This window comes from Ostrinia furnacalis, unplaced genomic scaffold (genome assembly GCF_004193835.3).
Source record: "Ostrinia furnacalis isolate ACB-3 unplaced genomic scaffold, ASM419383v2 OfSCF4495, whole genome shotgun sequence".
Lineage (NCBI taxonomy): Eukaryota > Metazoa > Arthropoda > Insecta > Lepidoptera > Crambidae > Ostrinia > Ostrinia furnacalis.
Window position 1 is genome coordinate 98,656 of NW_021134734.1, and position 19,928 is coordinate 118,583.

Consider the following 19,928-nt stretch of genomic DNA (forward strand, 5'->3'; position numbering starts at 1 on the left):
ACAAAACCAGCACCGTAAACTCAATCTATCAAAATCACAACGTCACTGCCAAGCTAAACTACTTACACAGAATAAAAATCGTTTAATAAAAGAGGTTAAAGTCAAAATAAGAAAAAATAAAAAGATTATTCGGTTGGTCTAAGTTTATTTTATTTCCACGAAATCGTATTAGAATCGTTGAAATGAGTAAAAAAATATAAAGTTCAGTTACTTAGTCGCGTGGGTTTGTAAAGTAGGTACTCCAAACGTTTTTTAAATGATTATTTTACTGATAGGTAGTTTTATAGAAAAAAATACACATTATTATAAGCAATTGCATCTCCAGCAGTTAGTCTTCGCTCTCTCGAAATAGGTATATTCCTGAAACAAAATGAAGTACTTAGTATTAAATTCGATTCAATGGGTAAAACACAAACTGGAATAAAATGGATGCAAGTGGCTGGGGACAAAGGTCGGCGGAAGGTTGAAGAGGAGGCTTATGTTCAAAGACGAACCTTAAAGGCTGCTATAGATAGATAGAGATAGGGTAAAGTAAATAAAGTTTAAATTAACATACCAGTAAGAAGGTGGTAGCCAAAAGCAGCGCTTTGTGTTTTGGCTGTACAGCAGTATCGGGAAAGTTTAGCGTGGTGGCAAAGCTGTTCAAATCTCGATCCCAGCCGTGGGATATCTTGCCCACTTCTCGGAGGGAATCCCCAGTCATAATCTGTGGAAATATAAAAACAAAACATTCTTAATCTTCGGTAATCCTTAGTTGTTGAAACCTAGTTTTTGTACTCGTATTTCGATTTGGTTCATGTACCTAGTAGGTACATTCTGGTACATATTACTGAGATTAACTATATTATCTTATGTATTGATCGAAAAACATTTAATTTATGAATGGGAAAGTTACGAAAATTGAGGATAAATTCAGACCTTAAACTCCGACAGCAGCAAAGCACTCCTCTTCATGACCGCGGGGCCCTCGACCACGAACAAGACGTCGTCGTTGGCGTCCCTCACCAGGTAGAACGGAACCATCCAGGTCCATCGCTGATGCACCCGCCCTATGTAGTCTCCGGGCGGTGTGATCACTTTCATCTCCTGTGTAAAGGATTAGGGTATTATAACGAAGATATACTTAGTTAACGTGCTTCTGACTGCATCATTTAATTATAAATACATACTTTAGCTACTTAGGCTGAGTTGCATCACCTTAACTTTAACCGTAACTATAACTTTCACCGGTGTTTTTTGTTTGAAGTTTTCAAACAAAAACACAACTTTTGACATTTGTTTAGCTAAAATAAGATGGTACATACAACCCAGGCTCAATGTAATATAATAAATAATTATAGTAAATAATAGGCCCCAAAAGCCACTTATAAAGCTGGTCAAGCCGCATGCCTCGTTGTAGTATTTATATTTTTGCATGCCATACTCTGGCGAAATGTGTGATACTACTCAAATCTACTTTACCATCACTTACATGTACCACTTTCAAGCGAAATAAATGATTTGATTTGATTTGATTTGATTTAGTTCTAGAATGTAGAGTACTTACTAGTTTCATTAAAAAGTCTACTATAAGCATATTCAGCACCTTCTTTAGATCGCCAATGCATAAAACAGAGGTCGCCCCAGAATAGATTTCATGATCTTGACTCGAGAGTCGAGAACCCTTCAACTCCATCATTCAACATTCATTCATAACTAGCTTTCCGCCCGCGGCTTCGCCCGCGTGGAATTTTGTCTGTCACAGAAAAACTTTTGGCGCGCGTCCCTGTTTCAAAAACCGGGATAAAAACTATCCTATGTTCTTTCCCGGGACTCAAACTATCTCTATGCCAAATTTCATCAAAATCAGTTGCGAGGTTTAAGCGGGAAAGCGTAACAGACAGACAGACAGAGTTACTTTCGCATTTATAATATTAGTTGGGATAGTTGGGATTTTAGCTTTGTATCATTTTACCTGAAGTCTACAAGGGAAGCAGCAAGAGGCAGCTGCCAGCCGTCTCTTCAGCACCATGGCCTCCTGCCTTGTGTTGTCGTGGAGGTGCATGACGAAGGAGCGCCCCGTGCCGCAGAGGCACCTCTCAGTTTTCCAGGAGACTTCACTGGCTATGTATAGGGCTTCACCATGGGGCACTCGCACGATGTACCGATTTTCTGATTCGATTTTCGATGTCACTGTCAAAAAGCAGCAAGATTACTTGGTCATGCAAACCAGGACGATTCAGAACCATTTATGGAGGTGATTATTGTTGATTATAGTGTGTTGGTTGACCGTTCATTATGGAAAACCTTGGGGGAGGCCTTTGTCCAGCAGTGGACGTCATTTGGCTGAAACGACGGCGACGATAGTTCGTTGAAAGATCAAAATTAGTACTAACGGTCATCAAGTTCGATAGTCTGTTGGACGAGGAGGCGGGAGACTCCGATGAGGAAGTCCAGGCCGTGCGTCGGGATGAACTGGCCCCGAGGGTTGGAGTGCCAGTCCACTGTAGTGACGGGGAGCTCCGCGCGGGTGCCTGAAATGTAATCATGGTGGTATTTTAACATTATTAAGGACGAAGCACACTTATCAACTTAGAAACGGATCGACTCGAGGCGGTCAGTATTCTTTGTATGAAACTCTGTATGCAATGCACACTTATCCGCACCGTAACGTAAACGCCTCACCTCGCGGCGAAAGCCGATACGGTGTTGATCCCTTTCCGGGTTGGTAAGTGTGCTTTAACCTTAATAGATTTTCCCAAATTATACCAATATCTAGCTAGGTTGACCCATGCATGGACTACTGAAATTGGTGTAAAAATCAAACCACTCACCATGGACTTGTGGTTGGACGCTGATGACTAGATCCGGTCTTACGTTAGTTCCATCATCTGTAAAACAAAGTTTTCTGGTTGTCGAAGTTATATTAAACGTTATCTAACTTTATAAGCCTTGTTGAATAAGTTGTAAGTAATAGTAGCTCGTTCTTCCTCCTCCTTTCAAAGTTGCTATACGCTTACTGGGCCATAATATTGTGTAACTTTCTTTCTTTTCACTTATCTAGCATCCTCTAAACCAGTGGTTCTTAACCTTTAAGTCATGAGGGACCATTTTACCAAATTTCTGTCTTGTCAGGGACCACCTCATAATCGGTCAAAACCAGTTTATCTACAAAAATCAGTTAAAAGTGGTTTTGACCAAGGTGTGCAAATGCACTTCGTGGACCACTTGGAATGCTTCCAGGGACCACCAGTGGTCCGCGGACCACCGGTTAAGAACCACTGCTCTAAACTCTAATAGCATTCTATAAAAGATATTTTATTTTGTATTTTAAAGGTGTCACCGTAAAGTTCGGCCACAAAAGAGCCAGTGGTGTGTATAATTTGGTTGCTATATGATTAAACTTCATTTCAATATTAGTTCAACTGTTTTTGCGGGCATTAATAAAATTACCTACAGTACCTACTTCTATTATTAGGTAGTCTACAGTAGATAAATATCGAACAATGGATAAAATAATTACACCTTATGACGACCAGTGATGCAAACAACATGTTATTGCTATAATCTGTCGATTGTGTAGTGACTGTTCATATAATTATTTATCAACATAAACATTTTCAGGTGGAGCACACTTACCGTTCGTTGCAGTTGGGTTCTCAAAGCCTTTGTTCTCTGGGCTATTGACTCTATTTGCAGTAGTTTCCATTACTTTAAGTAAGTACAACTCACGCACTTTTATATTTTTCTTTGCAAATAATATTTGTATAGATGTTCTTTGTTGACGATATGTTACGACACTGCATTATCGATGTCCGCTNAAAAATAGTCTTTGAATCTCAGTTAAATTACTCCAAAACTATTAAATTTCGGATTTTTTAAATATCACGTGAGATTAGGGGGTGGGGGAGGGGGTCAGGCAAAATCTCACCAAATCTCACCAAGGGGGGTGGGGGGGTTGAAAAATAGCCAAAATTGTCTCACGTAATTTATGGACGCCCCCTCATATTTTAGGCACAAATAACAATTCATAGATTAATCTAAACCACAACTCTTAACATGTGTACACAGTATGAATTGAAAATTATGAAATTTGATAACTTTTTTTCTTATTAGAATCTTCTAATAGAAATATTTTATTTTGTATTTTAAAGGTCTCACGGTAAAGTTCGGCCACAAAAAGCCCAGTGGTGTCTATAATTTGATTGCTATTTTATTAAACTTCATGTCAATATTAGTTCAACTGTTATTGCGGGCATTAATAAAATTACCTACAGTACCTACTTCTATTACTAGGTAGTCTACAGTAGATAAATATCGAACAATGGATAAAATAATTACACCTTATGACGACAGTGATGCAAACAACATGTTATTGCTATAATCTGTCGATTGTGTAGTGACTGTTCATATAATTATTTATCAACATAAACATTTTCAGGTGGAGCACACTTACCGTTCGTTGCAGTTGGGTTGTCAAGGCCTTTGTTCTCTGGGCTATTGACTCTATTTGCAGTAGTTTCCATTACTTTAAGTACAACTCACGCACTTTTATATTATTCTTTGCAAATATTATTTGTATAGATGTTCTTTGTTGACGATATGTTACGACACTGCATTATCGATGTCCGCTNTTTAAATGTTGTGATAGGAATAGAGACATGCGATTTTTGTTTTTACAAAGGTAATACGATAGAGAATAATGCAAAGTAATAAAAACCACCTGTTATAGGGGCTTTTTTTGGAGAAATTTATCAAATAACCAAAAATACACGAATTTAAAAGCAGATTTTTTTCAAAAAGTATCATTTTTTATTATTTGTTGGCATTTTCTGAGTATTTTATGTATTTTTTTAGTATAGTCTGTTATTTAGCATTATTACTGTTTTTACAGGATATGCCTCTTAGTTTAAGAGTTATTACGTTTTCTTAATACAGTAAAACAATAGGTAAGTAATTGGAAGAAAAAATAATACTTAATTTTTTTTTTAAAATCTCAAAAAAAATTTGACCTGTTTTTTGTCGATAAAAATAGATCTAGTTTCACCTAATTTCATATGTGCACTTTATCGTAACTCACACTGTATTAAATACAGAATCGGATCTAATCAAGGATTACGAGAACAGCAGCTTTAACGATCGAGTCATTAACAGCTTAGCTGAAAGTTCTCCTGTTTTAAAAAAAATGTTGATTGGCTAGCTTTATATTATTATTTGTTATTAGTAAATACTTACTTATTATTTTACTTTATTTTAGTATTGTAATATTTTTTTACAGTTTGTTTATCTCAATTTGTGTATCTCAGTATTTTTCGATAGTATCCCATCACCATGATCTAGTCTCGGGCCTCGGGATTGCTATCAGCCACCCGGGCCCTTCCGGCCCAGTCCGACCCTGGTACACGTTGTTAATTGTAAGCCGATTACAACAATCGGTAACGATGATTTTACGAGGACAGTATATTACGAACACGGTAAAGTGAATAAATTATTAATGGGTTCAGAATTGTAATTAACAACACAAGTAACAAATAATTAATTAGAATAAAGTAGCAGTAGAAGAAGTATAAAGTAGGATTGTTTTTAATACATATCCTGCGATGTACTATTAAGAGTAATGTATGTGGTGCACTCATACCGATCCCAAGGAACCGTATTTACTCATAACATTATGATGACACACACAGATCCGTGTATTCATACACCAGACAAGTNTACAACTCACGCACTTTTATATTTTTCTTTGCAAATAATATTTGTATAGATGTTCTTTGTTGACGATATGTTACGACACTGCATTATCGATGTCCGCTCGCCGGCTTATCTAGTTATCAATGAGATAAATCTCAACGATTATTATTTGGTACACGTCGGTTTTATACACTACATCGTGTTTTTAATTAGAATCACTAAACACTGTATCGTGATCGATAATTTTTAGGGGTGTTTTCGTTTATTTTTTCAAAAAAATTGTATTGAATATCAAACGAAATTAAGTATACCTCATAGATTTTAGATTAGTAAGTTATAGAATCAGCTCTACCATACGAGGTAATTTATGATGACTAAGTACCAGAAACAAAATTGGTAATTTTATAACGCTGTTTAGATAAAGGAAAGTCAGGGTAAATAAAACAAAATCTATTGAAAACCATTTATATTCGTGTGTTAAGTACTTGAACATTTTACGAATAAAGTGATAACATTCAAGTTGTTTAAAATGACCGGCAATACCACCGTATAGCGTTATTAATAAATTACATCCATTAAGTCCTACCTACCTACAATCTTTGAGATATTTGTGTAACAATTAGGGTAAATGTCGATATACTCGTACAGTGGACTGGTTCGGGAGTAGGGCTTGAATACCGGAATTCCGGAATTTCGTAACTCCGGAATTTCGGATACATTTTTTCCGATATTTCAATTCCGGAACTGAAGCCAATATCGTATTCCGATATTGAAATTTTTCAAAAATTATTTTAAGTTTTCAAAACGTTTAAGTATCAAAATTGGTTCTTAAATAAGGAAGTCCTTGAGATTATGTATTCACAACTTTATTAGTAATAATATTAAAGAGGCAATAGGACGAAATCAAAGCTCCAAAATGTTCGCTAGAGACAACTCTAATGGGCGAAGCCAGCTGAAGAGAGCGGATGATAGTGTAAAACCTGTTAATAGCTCAGCCACAGGACAGTTCCAACAGCTAAGCTAACTCGATACTATACCGAAAATTAGCCGGACATCAGCCCTTACGTAATAGGATGGCTCTCAAACAGCTAAAGAACAACAAGGCACCGGGTGATGACGGAATAACCTCGGAGCTTCTGAACGCGGCAGGTGATAAGCCGATACTGAAAGTCCTTCATAGACTGTAACTCCGTCTTACTCCAGGGAATAATGCCAGAGGCACGGAACAAATGCTTGGTGGTGTTTTTCTTTAAGAAAGGGGTAAAAGCCTTATTAAGGAATTACAGACCCATTTGGGTTCTGACTCTGAGTCATTTGTACAAGCTGTTTTTGAGAGCCATCACGAATAGTCTCGCGCGTAGGTTCGATGACTTATAGTCTCTCGAGGAAGTCAGTTATCGAAACGTTTACACTTCCATATACCGCATCTATACGCTACGGCAGGTTATACAGAAGACCGAAGAGTCTAACTTTCCTATATGCTTGGCGTTCTTAGACTATGAGAAGGTCTTTGAGCCTGGCTGAGCACGAGGGCGATTCCTCTGCGATTGCTCTGCAGCGAGCTGTGAGGCAGGGAGATGTAATAATACGTCGAATTCAACTCGGCTGGGCAGCGTTCGGGAAACTACATAACATCTTTTCGACCAAAACACTTCAGTGCCTAAAGACGAAAGTCTACAATCAGTGTGTGTTACCAGTAGTGATGACACACGGTTCGGAAATGTGGCCTCTTACTATAAGGCCTTATAATAAGCTCAACTCAAAGTTGCACACCATGGTATGGAGGAGAGTGCTATGCTCGGTGTTTCTTTTCGAGATCGAAACAGAAATGAGGAGATTCGTAAACGAACTAAAGTTGCCTGACATATAGCGATCGGATTACCAAGCTACCAAGGCAATGGGCAGGGCACATAGTACATAGAACAGACGGCCGATGGGGCAAGGTTCTAAAGTGGAGGCCACATTACGTGTGTACGTGTTTGTCGGGAGGCGCTTTCTTTTTTTTAACCAACTCCGGAACTAGAACCGGAATTCCGGAGTTGAGTGCCCAATATCGGAAATCAGTTCCGGAGTTGAAAACTATCCGATATTGCAAGCCCTATTCGGGAGGGTGGACGAGCGAGCGTGCCAAACTGGGAGTAGAGTCCGGAAGACATAGTGGCGTCACCGCCCAAGGTACACGAGTCGAGACCCAACAAGAAAGGGTCAGGTGTAAACAAAAATATTAATTTATTGTCCTAGTAAAGTCTAAAAGTGCAGCACTAGTGCTAAGTCGCTTTGTATCAATAAAAAGGCATGACTTTGTGTGGACCGACAACCATCTTCAGAAACAGATCAGACAAAGCACGCGATTCTCCTCCTGCTTCACATCACCACCGCCATTCATTACAAATTTAGTATCTATCGTAATTAAAAGAATAAGAAAATATAGACATTGATTATCTAGTACGTAAATGAGTACAATTTTATTAAGATAACATTTAAATTTTGAATTTATACTTCGCCTCCACATTAAAAACTCCCATTTATAATATCCATGTAGGTATTAAATTTGAAATTACATTTAGTAAGTAGGTACACAATTAATATATGGTAATTCCAATCCTTACACCAATAGGTACACTTAAATACATAAATACTTAACAACGATAAAATTACCATCTCCAATACATTGTTAAACAGCACAATTCATTTGAAAATCCTCAACATCTAGTCCCGTTTCGAGCCCTAAAATACCGAATAGATGAACTATCAGAAAAACCGCAAAAATATATCTAGCAAAATGTTCGTACAACGTTCTATACAATAATATTCAAATGACATTTAACAATGAAAGCGTAGCAGTAGATATAGCGCTAAAAACACGCCAGCGATATAATAACTATGTATTTGATACCAACATTGTGATGCCTGCCTGTATATTCATACGCGTCTATGGCTGGTTAGACTCGTACGAATATGACGACGTTCCTAGACTAATATGGTGATGAGATCCATTGAGACGTGAACAGCTATTTTGAATGAGGAACGAAAAAGTTCCATCTTCGATTGCCAACGCCCGTGTTAGAACGTGATCCTCAGAGCAAGATTCCTTCATGCGAATGTGTCATACTGGTAAGATTTCGGAGAATTTGAATGTTTCGAATTTTGCAAAAGAAAGATGTGTAACCAATGAGGAAACTCAAACAAGAAGTTTTCTTTTAAATGTCAAAAAGGTTCAAATGATCCCAGAGACCGTACCAGCAAATCCACATCGGGATAGAGCCCTTTGCGTTAGTTTGGGTTCGTTCCGGTGAAAGTTGTAGTGGTTTATCGTTGAAGGGCGCGTTGCCAGCCGAGGTTCAGTTTGAGGGTAGCGGGCAGGCAGGGACTGGCCTCACATTCTCCATCTAACTCGTCTGCCAGGTGGTCGTGGAGCTCCCTCAAGGCCATCAGGGCTGAGCGGGCGGCTCGTTGGCAACTCATATCTCCATCGCAAGAAGTGTCAGCTTCAGATAAGAATACCAAGTCGCATGTCGTCGGTGGAGCCTCGCCCTGTAAAGTTTATAATTAAAATATAAGTTAAAATTTTACTGTAAACTTTTGGTTATAGAATAGTGAGTAAGTTACGTACACAAAGGTAGCAGATTTGATGCAAGCTGCAGAGGGGTAAGAACAGCTGCCCGCGGTCCCCAGCCAGTAGATCAACTCCACGGCATCGTTGTATAATTTTAGCGAGTACAGGGCAAGAACCAGTAGCACCAACTGAAATCAAAATTATACCGTTAATTTTTTATTTCCATTTAGTTAGAATCACTACAATTAAATAGCATTAATATGGAAATGTTGTTCATTTAGGTACCTGTTGATAATACAGGAGAACGATGTCTTCCACTGCCACCCATGTATCCTTCAGAGAACTGCTCCTCGATCTTACCATTGAGATAATGTCCCGCTCCCTGTTCATCCTCAAAATCATCATTCCTATCATTGTTGAATACGGGGATGTCATTGTTATTGATTTCCACTTTTTCTTTCTTCACGGCTACTCGCTTAGCTTTTGCTTCATCCGTCGGCATGGGTGAAGGTGACATTTGAGTTTCTGATTTTTGAGTTTGAAGACTCTGCTTGAACTCTTTCAAAGCTTTCCTCATCTTTTCCAAACTGTAGGCTGCAGCCAATCGGGAAAGTAGCTGTTCTTTCATTTCTTGTTCTTCTTTGGAATCTAATTCTTCGCCCACGTTAGAGTAATGTAGTGCTTCATCTACAATCAAACCCTCCATTGTCTTCAACTTCCTATCAATATTGTCCAATTTGGCATCATTGTCTGTAGCTGTGTTTCGTTTCTCATCGTTTTGATGTGACATTGGTAGTGTTTTAGCAATTTGAGATTCACTTTCGCCGTTTGGGTTAGCTTGAACATAATTCCGTTTGACGTTGCTGTGTTTACGGAAGCCATTCAAAGGATATATTACTTCCTTGTTAAAAGTGTCAAAATATTGTTTGTTGAGTCTATCCTTTGTAAGATCGTTAACAAATGACACTGCTGGGTTTTTAGAACGTTTATCAATACCAAAATAATCGGACCAGTCGATGGACTTTTTCTTAATATTTATGGGTCGTTCACTTTCTCCGTGCTCATGTTCATGTTCATGATCATGATCAATGTCTTTTTCTTTGCCGATCATACCTGGGTGGTGAACGTTGTGACCATGGTGCTCGTGACTATCATCGTCAGTTATTGAAGTATTGTTTTCATGAGTAAGATTCTTATGCGATAAGACGGCTACTTTTGGTGGCTTTGTTTCGTGGGGACTTTCTTCGTGATCACTGCTCCGTTTGACTGGAGTTTTAATGATTTCAATATCAGCTCCACCAAATATTTTTGATAAATCCTTTATGATTCTTGGATCAGTACCGGAACTGCTTCTGAAAGTTTTAGTTGTTTGATGTTTATTTTGATCCAATGCAAACCTTTTCTTTTGCATTCCAAAGTTATACGGTCCACTGCTACGTTTGGAGACTGGGAATCTCTTTTCAACATTATCGTATGAATATTGATCATCGTCACCAATCTCAGAAAAATTTTCATCATCTAGAGGTTGAAAAGCGATTGCATACTCTTCACGAAGATCATCCTTATCATCATCGTTGACTTCATAAGCGTTGTAGGTAGGATCATTCAGTATGTCACCATGTTTTCGTCCGGAATCGTAGTCAGGTGAGGCAGGTCGTTCAATGTCAGGGTCTGAACTACGCTTCCTCTTAAAGGCAATCGGTCCCCAATTTTCTGGGTACCGCTTCTTGACAATTTTCTCTTTATACAGCTTAACCACTCCTTGTGGGGCAGATTCCTGAACGCTGTTAGCGTGAGCCTTGTTGTATTTGTATTTGGACCAAAGCTGTCCTAAGAGCAAAGCGTATTCAGCATCATTCTCAGCTCGGTTTTGAAGTTCCTTTTTTTCTTCGGCCTCGTTTTTGTCCATAAACAGGTCTCGTAAGCGTTCATTGTCCGAGTGATGGGTCCTTTCACGGAATGCAGATTCTTTTTTGGGAGCAGAATTTTCGCTGTCGTGCAAGTTTTTCTTCTTGATAACTTTGTATTCGTATGCTTCAGGCGCCCGTTCGTCGTAGTCGAGAAGCTTTATGATATACTTGGCATTCGGTTCGTCTTCAACATCTTCAACCTCAACCGGGTAGTCTATATCTGAAAACAAAAATTTTTAAATTTTATGTATTTGACATAGTTAAGAATTTCTGTATTAAATTAACGACATGACATCACATTATGCATAATATTCGATAACAGATAAAACAGTCACGTGTGGACGAGACCGTAATAAAGTGTCACTCCAGGTGAAGTGGGTCAGCGCTTGCGATTAAATCATGCATGCAATAATAAACACAATTTTACACCTGCCCTTGTCCCAGTGTTTTATTTTTATAGACTTCAAAATGTCTAACCCTTTGATATGGGCCGGATCAACTATAAAATCTGTCTTTTTGTCAGAATTTCAACGAATAGTTAAATATGTAGGTATTACCATATTCCTTTATGGCATTAAGAATCGTTCCAAATGTCAATATGGGAATGGGACTCCAAACGCCATCAAACATAAAAGCACTGCTAAGTTAAAGTCACCTAAGGAGTTTAGGGCAAAAAAGCTTATAGACGGACCCCAACCAAGTATATCTAACACTCGTATTCACAAACGATGCTTGCTTAAGTGAAATAGCAACGCTATGCGAAGTCGAACGCTTGAATAGAGCTCTATGATTGGTTCGTGTGTGTAACTCCGCCACTCAAGTATTGTCTATATGAATAGGTTTTTGGGGCCTTTTGCGTCTTCACAGTAATGTTTGTGAATACGGGTAAATCTGTCGACCTAATGTTAAACTATTCAAGCCTAAAGCGTACCTGGATATCCTTGCGGTGGCACAAACTCATACAGCTGGTCGTAATCCGGCTGCGGCGCTAGAGGTCCATGCATGCGGCCGCGCTGCCTGCGCTGCAGCGCTTCAAGCGCCCCACGCAGCGACGACCCGCCGCGGTCGGCGCTCGCGCACGCCAGGCACGCGGCTACAAGCAGCCACGTCACACTCATTGTTGACGCTGAAAATGGGAGGAACTGACTGTAAAGACCACTTAGGCTGGTTTGCACTATTTTACTTTAGCTATGGCAAAGTCAAAAATCTGTCAAACTCCATACAAAAAACACCGGATATCGTTATAGCACAGAATAAATAATAAGTACTACGTACACAGTAGTTTTACTTCGCGAAGGTATTTAAAAAAAAATATGCTCAATGTCATTAACAATATGGTGTAATTTAGCCTGTCTCAAGAGTCAAGGACCATTTTGTTGACAAACGTCAGTGATCGGCACTGCGCCGAAGCTATAGGGCTGACTTCGGTAAAATGATATGCCGTGAGGTGCCAAACCAGTGGCGGCGTAGCATGGGTTGGCACCCGGGGCGGTCACCCCCCTCCCCCCCGTCATAAGTTCTAAGGCACCCCCTGGTACCCCCCAGGATTTTGGGGTTACCTACCAATTCAAAGATTGAAAGACAATCGCACCCCCCCCCCCATATCCATGGACATAGACCGCAGATTTGCCATACAGATGCGCCAGTGAGTACTAATCTGCGCGACTTGTGTCACCCCCTGATGCTTGGCACCCGGGGCGGACCATATTAACTACTTATTTACCTCTGTGTCTTGAGGCAACGTAAAAAAAAACATTCTGTGTTTTTATTATTATTTAGGCAGTTAAATACTGCACAGTATTTATTTAGTACACCATTTTCTTTATTTTCTTCCATCATACACAAGAATACGCATGCGTGAGTCAATGTTCGCTCATGTGAGGCCTTGTCGAATAGTATCCTGTAGGTGGGCCATCGTGCGTGTTTTGTTTTCGATGTAAACTCGCGGAGATGAACAGGCCTGGTTATAGTTACGGTCAAAGTTAGGTTGGTGCAACTCGGCCTTAAACTATTATCGCAATAGAATGTGAAAAGATATCATAGACTACGACAAAATAATTTTCAATGAGCCTCAATGAGCTTTTATAAAGTTTGACTTTTTTGAAATGCCTATCATAAAATAGGCTGTTAGGTTAGGCTATTTACTTAAAGTACATTTTATTACAATAAAAAGGTTTTTAGTTATGTTTCTGTTACGTACATTCTATTTACTTTAATTTAATATCCCATTTCGTGGAACAAATAAACATGTAGGAACCGAGAAAAAACTGAGCTTCAAATTCAGATTCCCACCGGAAAGTTGTGAGACGGATTGCCTTTTTCGTTACGATATATCCCGTATTCATTTTCCCGCGCCCCAAAACACATTAGGCTATAAGTAAATTTCCACCGAAGTGAAAATCGAGTTAACTATGTCTCGCGCTCGCTGCACTAACCTGATTTCAGAGGTCCTATTAGCAAAACGATTTAGACGCATCTGGCTCTATCTATCTCTCTCACTTCCACGTTATCTGGTAGACTTGAAAGAGAAGGAAGACAGCGAATCGAGCTCGTAATTTGAGGTAGACCTCCAGATGGGAAAACCGTGTTACAGTTTATCAACGTTTAGCTGGACGACATCATTTTGATTAGAGTTACGGAACCATTTTGGTTGCGTCCGATTGATGCCTCACTAATAGAGCTTAATGACGTAAATACGACTAGCCAGGAAAGCCTCATCGACGATTTTAGTGATTTGAATTTAAATACGGGCACCCCTACTTACAATTAATATGTTAAACTCACAAATTGTGTGAAATAAAATGTTGCAACGATTCATGACATACTCTACTCTATTATAGAGCAGTAACAAACTAAAGTACAAAAGCTTCTTCTAAAGCTTCTTGTCAAGATGGAGGGTAACTTTCCTACATACAATGTATGAAACACTTAGTAAGGTTTTATTTGTAGTACCAAGTTTATTAGGTTCTTAACATGTCCAGTGTTAGAAGGGCATTAAAGAACAGCCTTGTAATTAACGACAAACGTTTCAGCGTTTCAGCACAATATCGCAAGTAACACGGCACGTCAATGTATATGAAAAAGGTGACGTAGCAGAATGTATTGCGAAGTTGCACGGCATCGCTTGACATTATTGCCTATTCGCGGAATTTTTGGGTACCCCTAGTGGATACGACATTTTACTCCAAAGCTCTATTTCATATAGAAAAGTTTTGTTTCATATAGAAAATCAAAATGGATCTTTCAAAAATGCCGGAAAATCGCAAACATCGGAAATACAGCGTCCGTCTTCAAAGGAAATAGTCCCCATTCATCTGAAAATTGTAATTTACGTTTGTATCTGACCAGAAAATACGGGATTTTGGAGGACATAAATCTCCGTCTATTCATCGTGAACAGTACGAAATGTAAATTAAATAATGTTAGAAAATGCCTTACAAACCTAAAAAAGGGATTTATGAAATTAATTCACTTTATTCAGTTCAGTGGGTATATTTTAACACGAAATCTAATCATGACAAAACGATGCGTTACACTAAGCGAACTTGTCGTGATTTAATTTAAAAGTCTACACACCAAGCCCGTCGACAGCTCAGCGGTTTGGTGTCAGCGGCTTTATTTCAAAAGACTTTTTTTTTGGGATGGTCTGTCCTTTTAAAAGATTATGTCGATGACTTGTACTTTCTATGACTTGAGAACATTTCTAAAGACGACGACTTATGTCAAAGGTTTAGTGTGTAGACGGCGTCATAAAGTCAAAAGTCTGCAATATAAAAGTAAAATAAAACTATAAGTATTCAAAGATTTATGTTATTAACCCATCCCTTTGTTTGCGGTAACCCTCGATGCCGATAGTAAAGCTTTTGCGGCACCAAAATGAGCTTTTTATCGGCTGAAGTGACCTTAAGTGACTTTCCAAATATTTTCTTAAACATAATCGATGTTAGCTGTTTGTATCAACTATTTACTGTTTTGGTTATTTATAAATTAAGTCCATGGCTTCACTCTTTAGAATTATTATTTTGGTACCTACCTCTTTATGTGTACCTACCTACATACCTGTAAATAGGAAGGCATCCTGTGTCTCCCTCAAACAAAGTATAAAAATGAATTTTCATATAGCTAACATGACAATTGATGGGTTTCCCAATAAAAATACAAATATTCATCTCCATATTTCACCCTCTTCAATATTTATTTTAGGTACCGACAAAAAATCTGACACAAACATTCGTTTCAGCTTCAAATTGATTCAGCGGATTTGGCGATTAACGTTACATAAAGAGAAACGAAAATTTAATCAAGTATACTTAATTTTGTATTTTTAGTTACTGTCCCCGATTCTAACAGAAGATACCTAGGTACTGTGGATCAAAAGGTACTACTTACCTACCTCATATTTGCGCCTAATAATTCATCAAAGCAACCAGATTTTCTCGGCGTCCATTAAAATTAATCACTTTCAAAATTATGAATCCCTACTTGACTTTTGAGCTGCTTTCGTATCTAATTATTTTAATGACTTTGTATTCCCAAAGCTTTAGGTTTAATTTATTCTCTTTGACATTACACAACACATAATTAATTAACATTTTGCGAGATCCTGACAATGAATACGACATAAGTAATGAAGGCAAATGATTTTATTCAGGTACTAGCTTTCCACCCGCGGCTTCGCCTGCGTGAAAAAGGGCTGTTTTTAGGGGTTTCCTGGAAATTATTCGATTTTTTTCTCGCCGTTAAAACCATCCTTAGACTTCAACGAACATTAAAAAAAATTGGTAAAATTAGTTCAGGCGTTGTTGAGTTATGCACTTACTAACACATTTTGCGATTATAGATAACGGCACACACACATGCTCATTACTATCACGAAAGCATGCCACTATTGAGCAATTGCTTTTAGTGGCAGGAGTGTCGAAACATTGCCATAAGCATGCTTATTATTGAGTGACATGAGTTGTTCGAGCACGCTTGTTTTGAGCACGCTAATAAGCATGTCATTTTATGAGCATGTGTAAATTTTATTTCAGCGGAAACTATCTTTATCTGTATAGTAAGGATGAAGCTACTATCGTATTATCGGAGCTACTCTAGATTATGAGCGGACCATAAAATCGTTTAACGCGAAATCCCAAGGAGCCTACCCGCAATACAGGGTCTTTTGGACTTCGTACTATATGCCTAAAATAATGTACACGCGTATGATAGAATGCGACTTGCTTTAATATTAATAATATTTTCGTCTATTAAGATTAAGTTTTTGGTTTTTTGTATGACTCTAACTTACTCCAAGAATTTTGAGCACTAACTGGAATTAAGTTAAAACTAGTTAGGTAATTAAAAACAAAAAGTTAAACTTTGTCAAAACGAAAAAAACAGATTGACGTTTCAAAGTTGTCTACACAAAAGATAGTCCGTTCTCCGGGAAATGTAAGCCTATTGAAATATTCAAACTGTTCCCCATGCCTATTCAAAAGTTCCGGTTTACCCTGAAAAGGGATAGATATTGATATATTAATTAATATTTGATAAACCATCATAAACCGAACCCTTTAGAAATTTCCTCCCGTTGTTTCAAATAAAATCATTGTTATTCGCTACTCCAAGTAGGTACTAATAAAACGTGTAATAAACCACACCCATGAAAGAAATGCTCCTGAAATGAGGTTGTAAAAGACGATGGCGCCTTAATATCGGCTTAATAAAGAGCCAGGACGTGAGACAACGCCGTAATTGTAACAAACTGTATAAAACTCCCCTTTCGGGCTGAAAGAAAAAGTCTTGTTGCTTTAGAGCCCATCTCGTAACTCTTAAAAAGCAATCTACGAAAAATGTAGAGCTACTTAATTTTTATTCCGTAAGTTACTGCAATGACTGCCTGTGAATAATACTCTGTTCATTTTTATTATTTGAGAGCTTTTTTAACATTGAAGAAGCTTTTGAAGAAGCGAATTTTCGGACAGTTCATGTTTATTCCGTAACCTATTATTGGTACCGTTTGAAAGAGCTCGTGAAGCACTTTCAGGATCAGTAACTAGTTTTTGGATATCTTGTATATGTATAGTTTAGAAATAATCGAGTGAGATCACTTATCGTTTCCACCCTGTATAAGGCTGGGTTGGACCATTTTACTTTGACTTTAATAAACATCAAAAATCTGTTAAACGCCCTACAATATACACCGGTTATCTACATATAACGATAACCGGTTACGGTTAAGCTTAGGTGGTGCAACTCAGCCTAAGTACTAAACAGATGTAAGTAAATACCTACTGTAGTCTCGCCACATCTACCTACAAATATTAAAAATATCTATGACACTGTTTAGCTAATGAATAGTTGCTTTATTAATGTCTGTTAAAATATTGACTTCACTGTGAGAGGAGTGAGGAGTGAGGACAAAAGAGTGTTTCGATTCCTAAAACGAGTGTTCTGATTAATTCCAAGTGAAGTCATGGTTTGAGTGTGAATATTTAAACTTTTAAGTTTGTAGTTTAGTATCATCACTTTTGCGTCTGTTTAGCAACAATTATTGTTTAGCCTGCAATCTCAACTTAGCAGTTGAGATTGCAGGCTAGAATCAATATGATTATACAAAAAATATTAAGTGCTTTGTAGAGGACATCAAGTCATGATAAGTATAAGGAGAAGTTAGTTTACTATACCTACTTGTAAGTAAATTTCAAAAGTAAGTAAGTTAAACACCCGTTGAACACCTCTTGAAATGTCATGTAATTTTTTCATTTTTTTTTAAATAATTAGTAAGGAATTTTAATGTAATGTGTTGTCCATCTGGTAATCACTCACTTCCATCAGTTAAATTAATCTCATATCTCTTCTTTGGAGAAGATTAGATTCTTTATTGGTAGAGATAGAAGTAAATCCGGTCCTCAGCTAATAGAAACGAATTGAGTTAACTAATTGCCGCTTTGAATCAAGATGTTTAAGTTCGTTTCTCTCATTTCGTTAAATTCATTTTCCTAAAGAAACAAGCTTCTAATCCAATTTATACTTAAATCCAACCGTCAGAATCGTCTGGTCAGCTGTTCATTTCCCATTAAAGCACAACCTAATTAACTTTAATGGAGTAATTACCTCGCTTTACGGCAAACCAGGGCTGAAAGCAGTTTAGGTTCTGATTTTTCTATCAGAAACGTTTCTAAGAACGTTACAATTAATCTGAATACATATAAGCCTACGAAATCCAAATAAGGAAACCTCTTAGCCCTTTAATCAAGTTACAAACAAACACAAGCACGCAATTAAGCTCGAACCACAAATAAATTGCTTTACACACGTAAAGGCCTCTTGTGGAAAACCCGAAATTGTCGTTCGAGAAATAACAAATGACTGCCGTTCCAGAAAAAAACAAATGACTGAATCTGTCGATCATACTGCCCGCGTTACTTCGAAGAGTTCGAAAGAACGAACTGATTCGCACATAGATTTAATTTCTTTGCTCCGATGCATTCAATTAACGACATCGTAATATCGATTTTATTATCTTGTCTTTTTTTCATGGGCATATAGTTTTTCAGCATTCGTTACGTCTTTATTGCTTAATAAACAGCAGTTTATAAGACTTTTAGCATATTATAGGGTAATAAATAAAAAAAATCTTACCTTAAAACATTTAGTCCGACACAACAAAACACACCGGGGAGGATCAGCCGTCAAGCAGCAGCCGGGACAGGAAAACAACTGGGCATACAGGCTGAAACGTGCGCGAAACACAATGCGCAGTGTACCAGGGTTCCAGGGTTCCACAGTACAGTGCCAGCAACGGAACCTGACTTATGAATGATATGGCTGCCTTTGAAAGGTATTCGCTCGGGGTGAGGAGCGCGGGCGGGTTATATAACCGCCCGATCGATATGCAGGGCGGGCGGAGCGTAGGCCGCGTCCATGCTAGCCTGGTGTTTTTTTATTGCACAGCCATGTGGTAATGGCTATTTTATGGAATCAGTTCGATTTACGATGCAGATAGTAGATTGAATTGCGAATAGTTTTCCGCTCACATTGTATTGCAATGTTAGGTGAGATGTGATCCCTTTTATTAGCTCGTGCTTAAGTGCGTACTGTGTGAAAGCACAGAACTTGCACATAATTTTATGTGAGCTACCATGATATTAATTTATGTTTTTCACGACTGAGTTCATAAAAACAAACGCCTATATCATAAAAATATCGTAGGTAAGTAGGTATAAATAAATTCCAATATAAATGAATTTCAATTATTAACTTTTTTTTACTAATTCATTATTTTAATTATGTCATTAATAATTAAGTACCTACATATTATAATAAATATACATACGTAGCGTATGTAACATTGTAACATATGAATATAATCTTTTTTTTTATGATTTCTCTCAATATTTTTTCTTGATTCATTAATTTCTTAAAGTAACTTTCTTATCAGTAATGATCTCCGGAACATAACAAAGCCCACCCACCTAAAGTATAAGCAATTTACTAAATGGACTCTAAATATGACTCTAAAAGGACTTTTCTAATTTCATTTCCTTTAATTTTCTCAGTTCCTGTGTGAACAAAGGTTTAAGTGTAGGCGGTATATAAGGCTTCCCGTTCTTGAGTGGTGCCTTTTAATTGAAGGCGCCAAAGCAGCGGATGTCCCGCTTTTTCCTTCAGGAACTGGAAAGTATTTCATAAAACTATCTCGTTATGAACTTTGTTATCGGTTAATTGGAGAAAAGCTGGAGCGAAGCTGAGCTTTATTACATAAGGCAGCTTTCAAAGAAATTATATTTTAAATGTCGGCTTCTACA

At 37.9% G+C, this 19,928-nt stretch overlaps 2 protein-coding genes across 4 annotated transcripts; both read right to left on the reverse strand.

Moving 5' to 3' along the window:
• Positions 1–128: 128 nt before the first annotated feature.
• LOC114359591 (phospholipid scramblase 2-like) lies at positions 129–5,783 on the reverse strand. 3 transcript variants are annotated; one of them, XM_028314044.1, is made up of 8 exons: positions 5,736–5,783; positions 4,436–4,555; positions 2,814–2,870; positions 2,376–2,513; positions 1,955–2,172; positions 919–1,086; positions 557–706; positions 129–360 (listed from the first exon to the last, which is right to left on the reverse strand). In XM_028314044.1, the coding sequence occupies exons 2-8, from the start codon at positions 4,503–4,505 to the stop codon at positions 304–306; spliced, it is 858 nt and encodes a 285-aa protein (XP_028169845.1). In that variant the 5' UTR covers positions 4,506–4,555; positions 5,736–5,783; the 3' UTR covers positions 129–303. The 3 variants fall into 3 exon arrangements, with proteins under 3 accessions (XP_028169845.1, XP_028169844.1, XP_028169846.1); XM_028314043.1 differs by lacking the exon at positions 5,736–5,783 and having other exon boundaries at positions 4,436–4,604; XM_028314045.1 differs by lacking the exons at positions 4,436–4,555; positions 5,736–5,783 and adding an exon at positions 3,619–3,705.
• A 2,131-nt stretch (positions 5,784–7,914) lies between these two features.
• Positions 7,915–18,917, reverse strand: LOC114359589 (uncharacterized). The gene is made up of 5 exons (XM_028314041.1): positions 18,763–18,917; positions 12,068–12,262; positions 9,512–11,356; positions 9,284–9,414; positions 7,915–9,204 (listed from the first exon to the last, which is right to left on the reverse strand). Exons 2-5 carry the CDS (start codon positions 12,252–12,254, stop codon positions 8,980–8,982), a joined length of 2,388 nt encoding a protein of 795 aa, XP_028169842.1. The 5' UTR covers positions 12,255–12,262; positions 18,763–18,917; the 3' UTR covers positions 7,915–8,979.
• Positions 18,918–19,928: the final 1,011 nt, after the last annotated feature.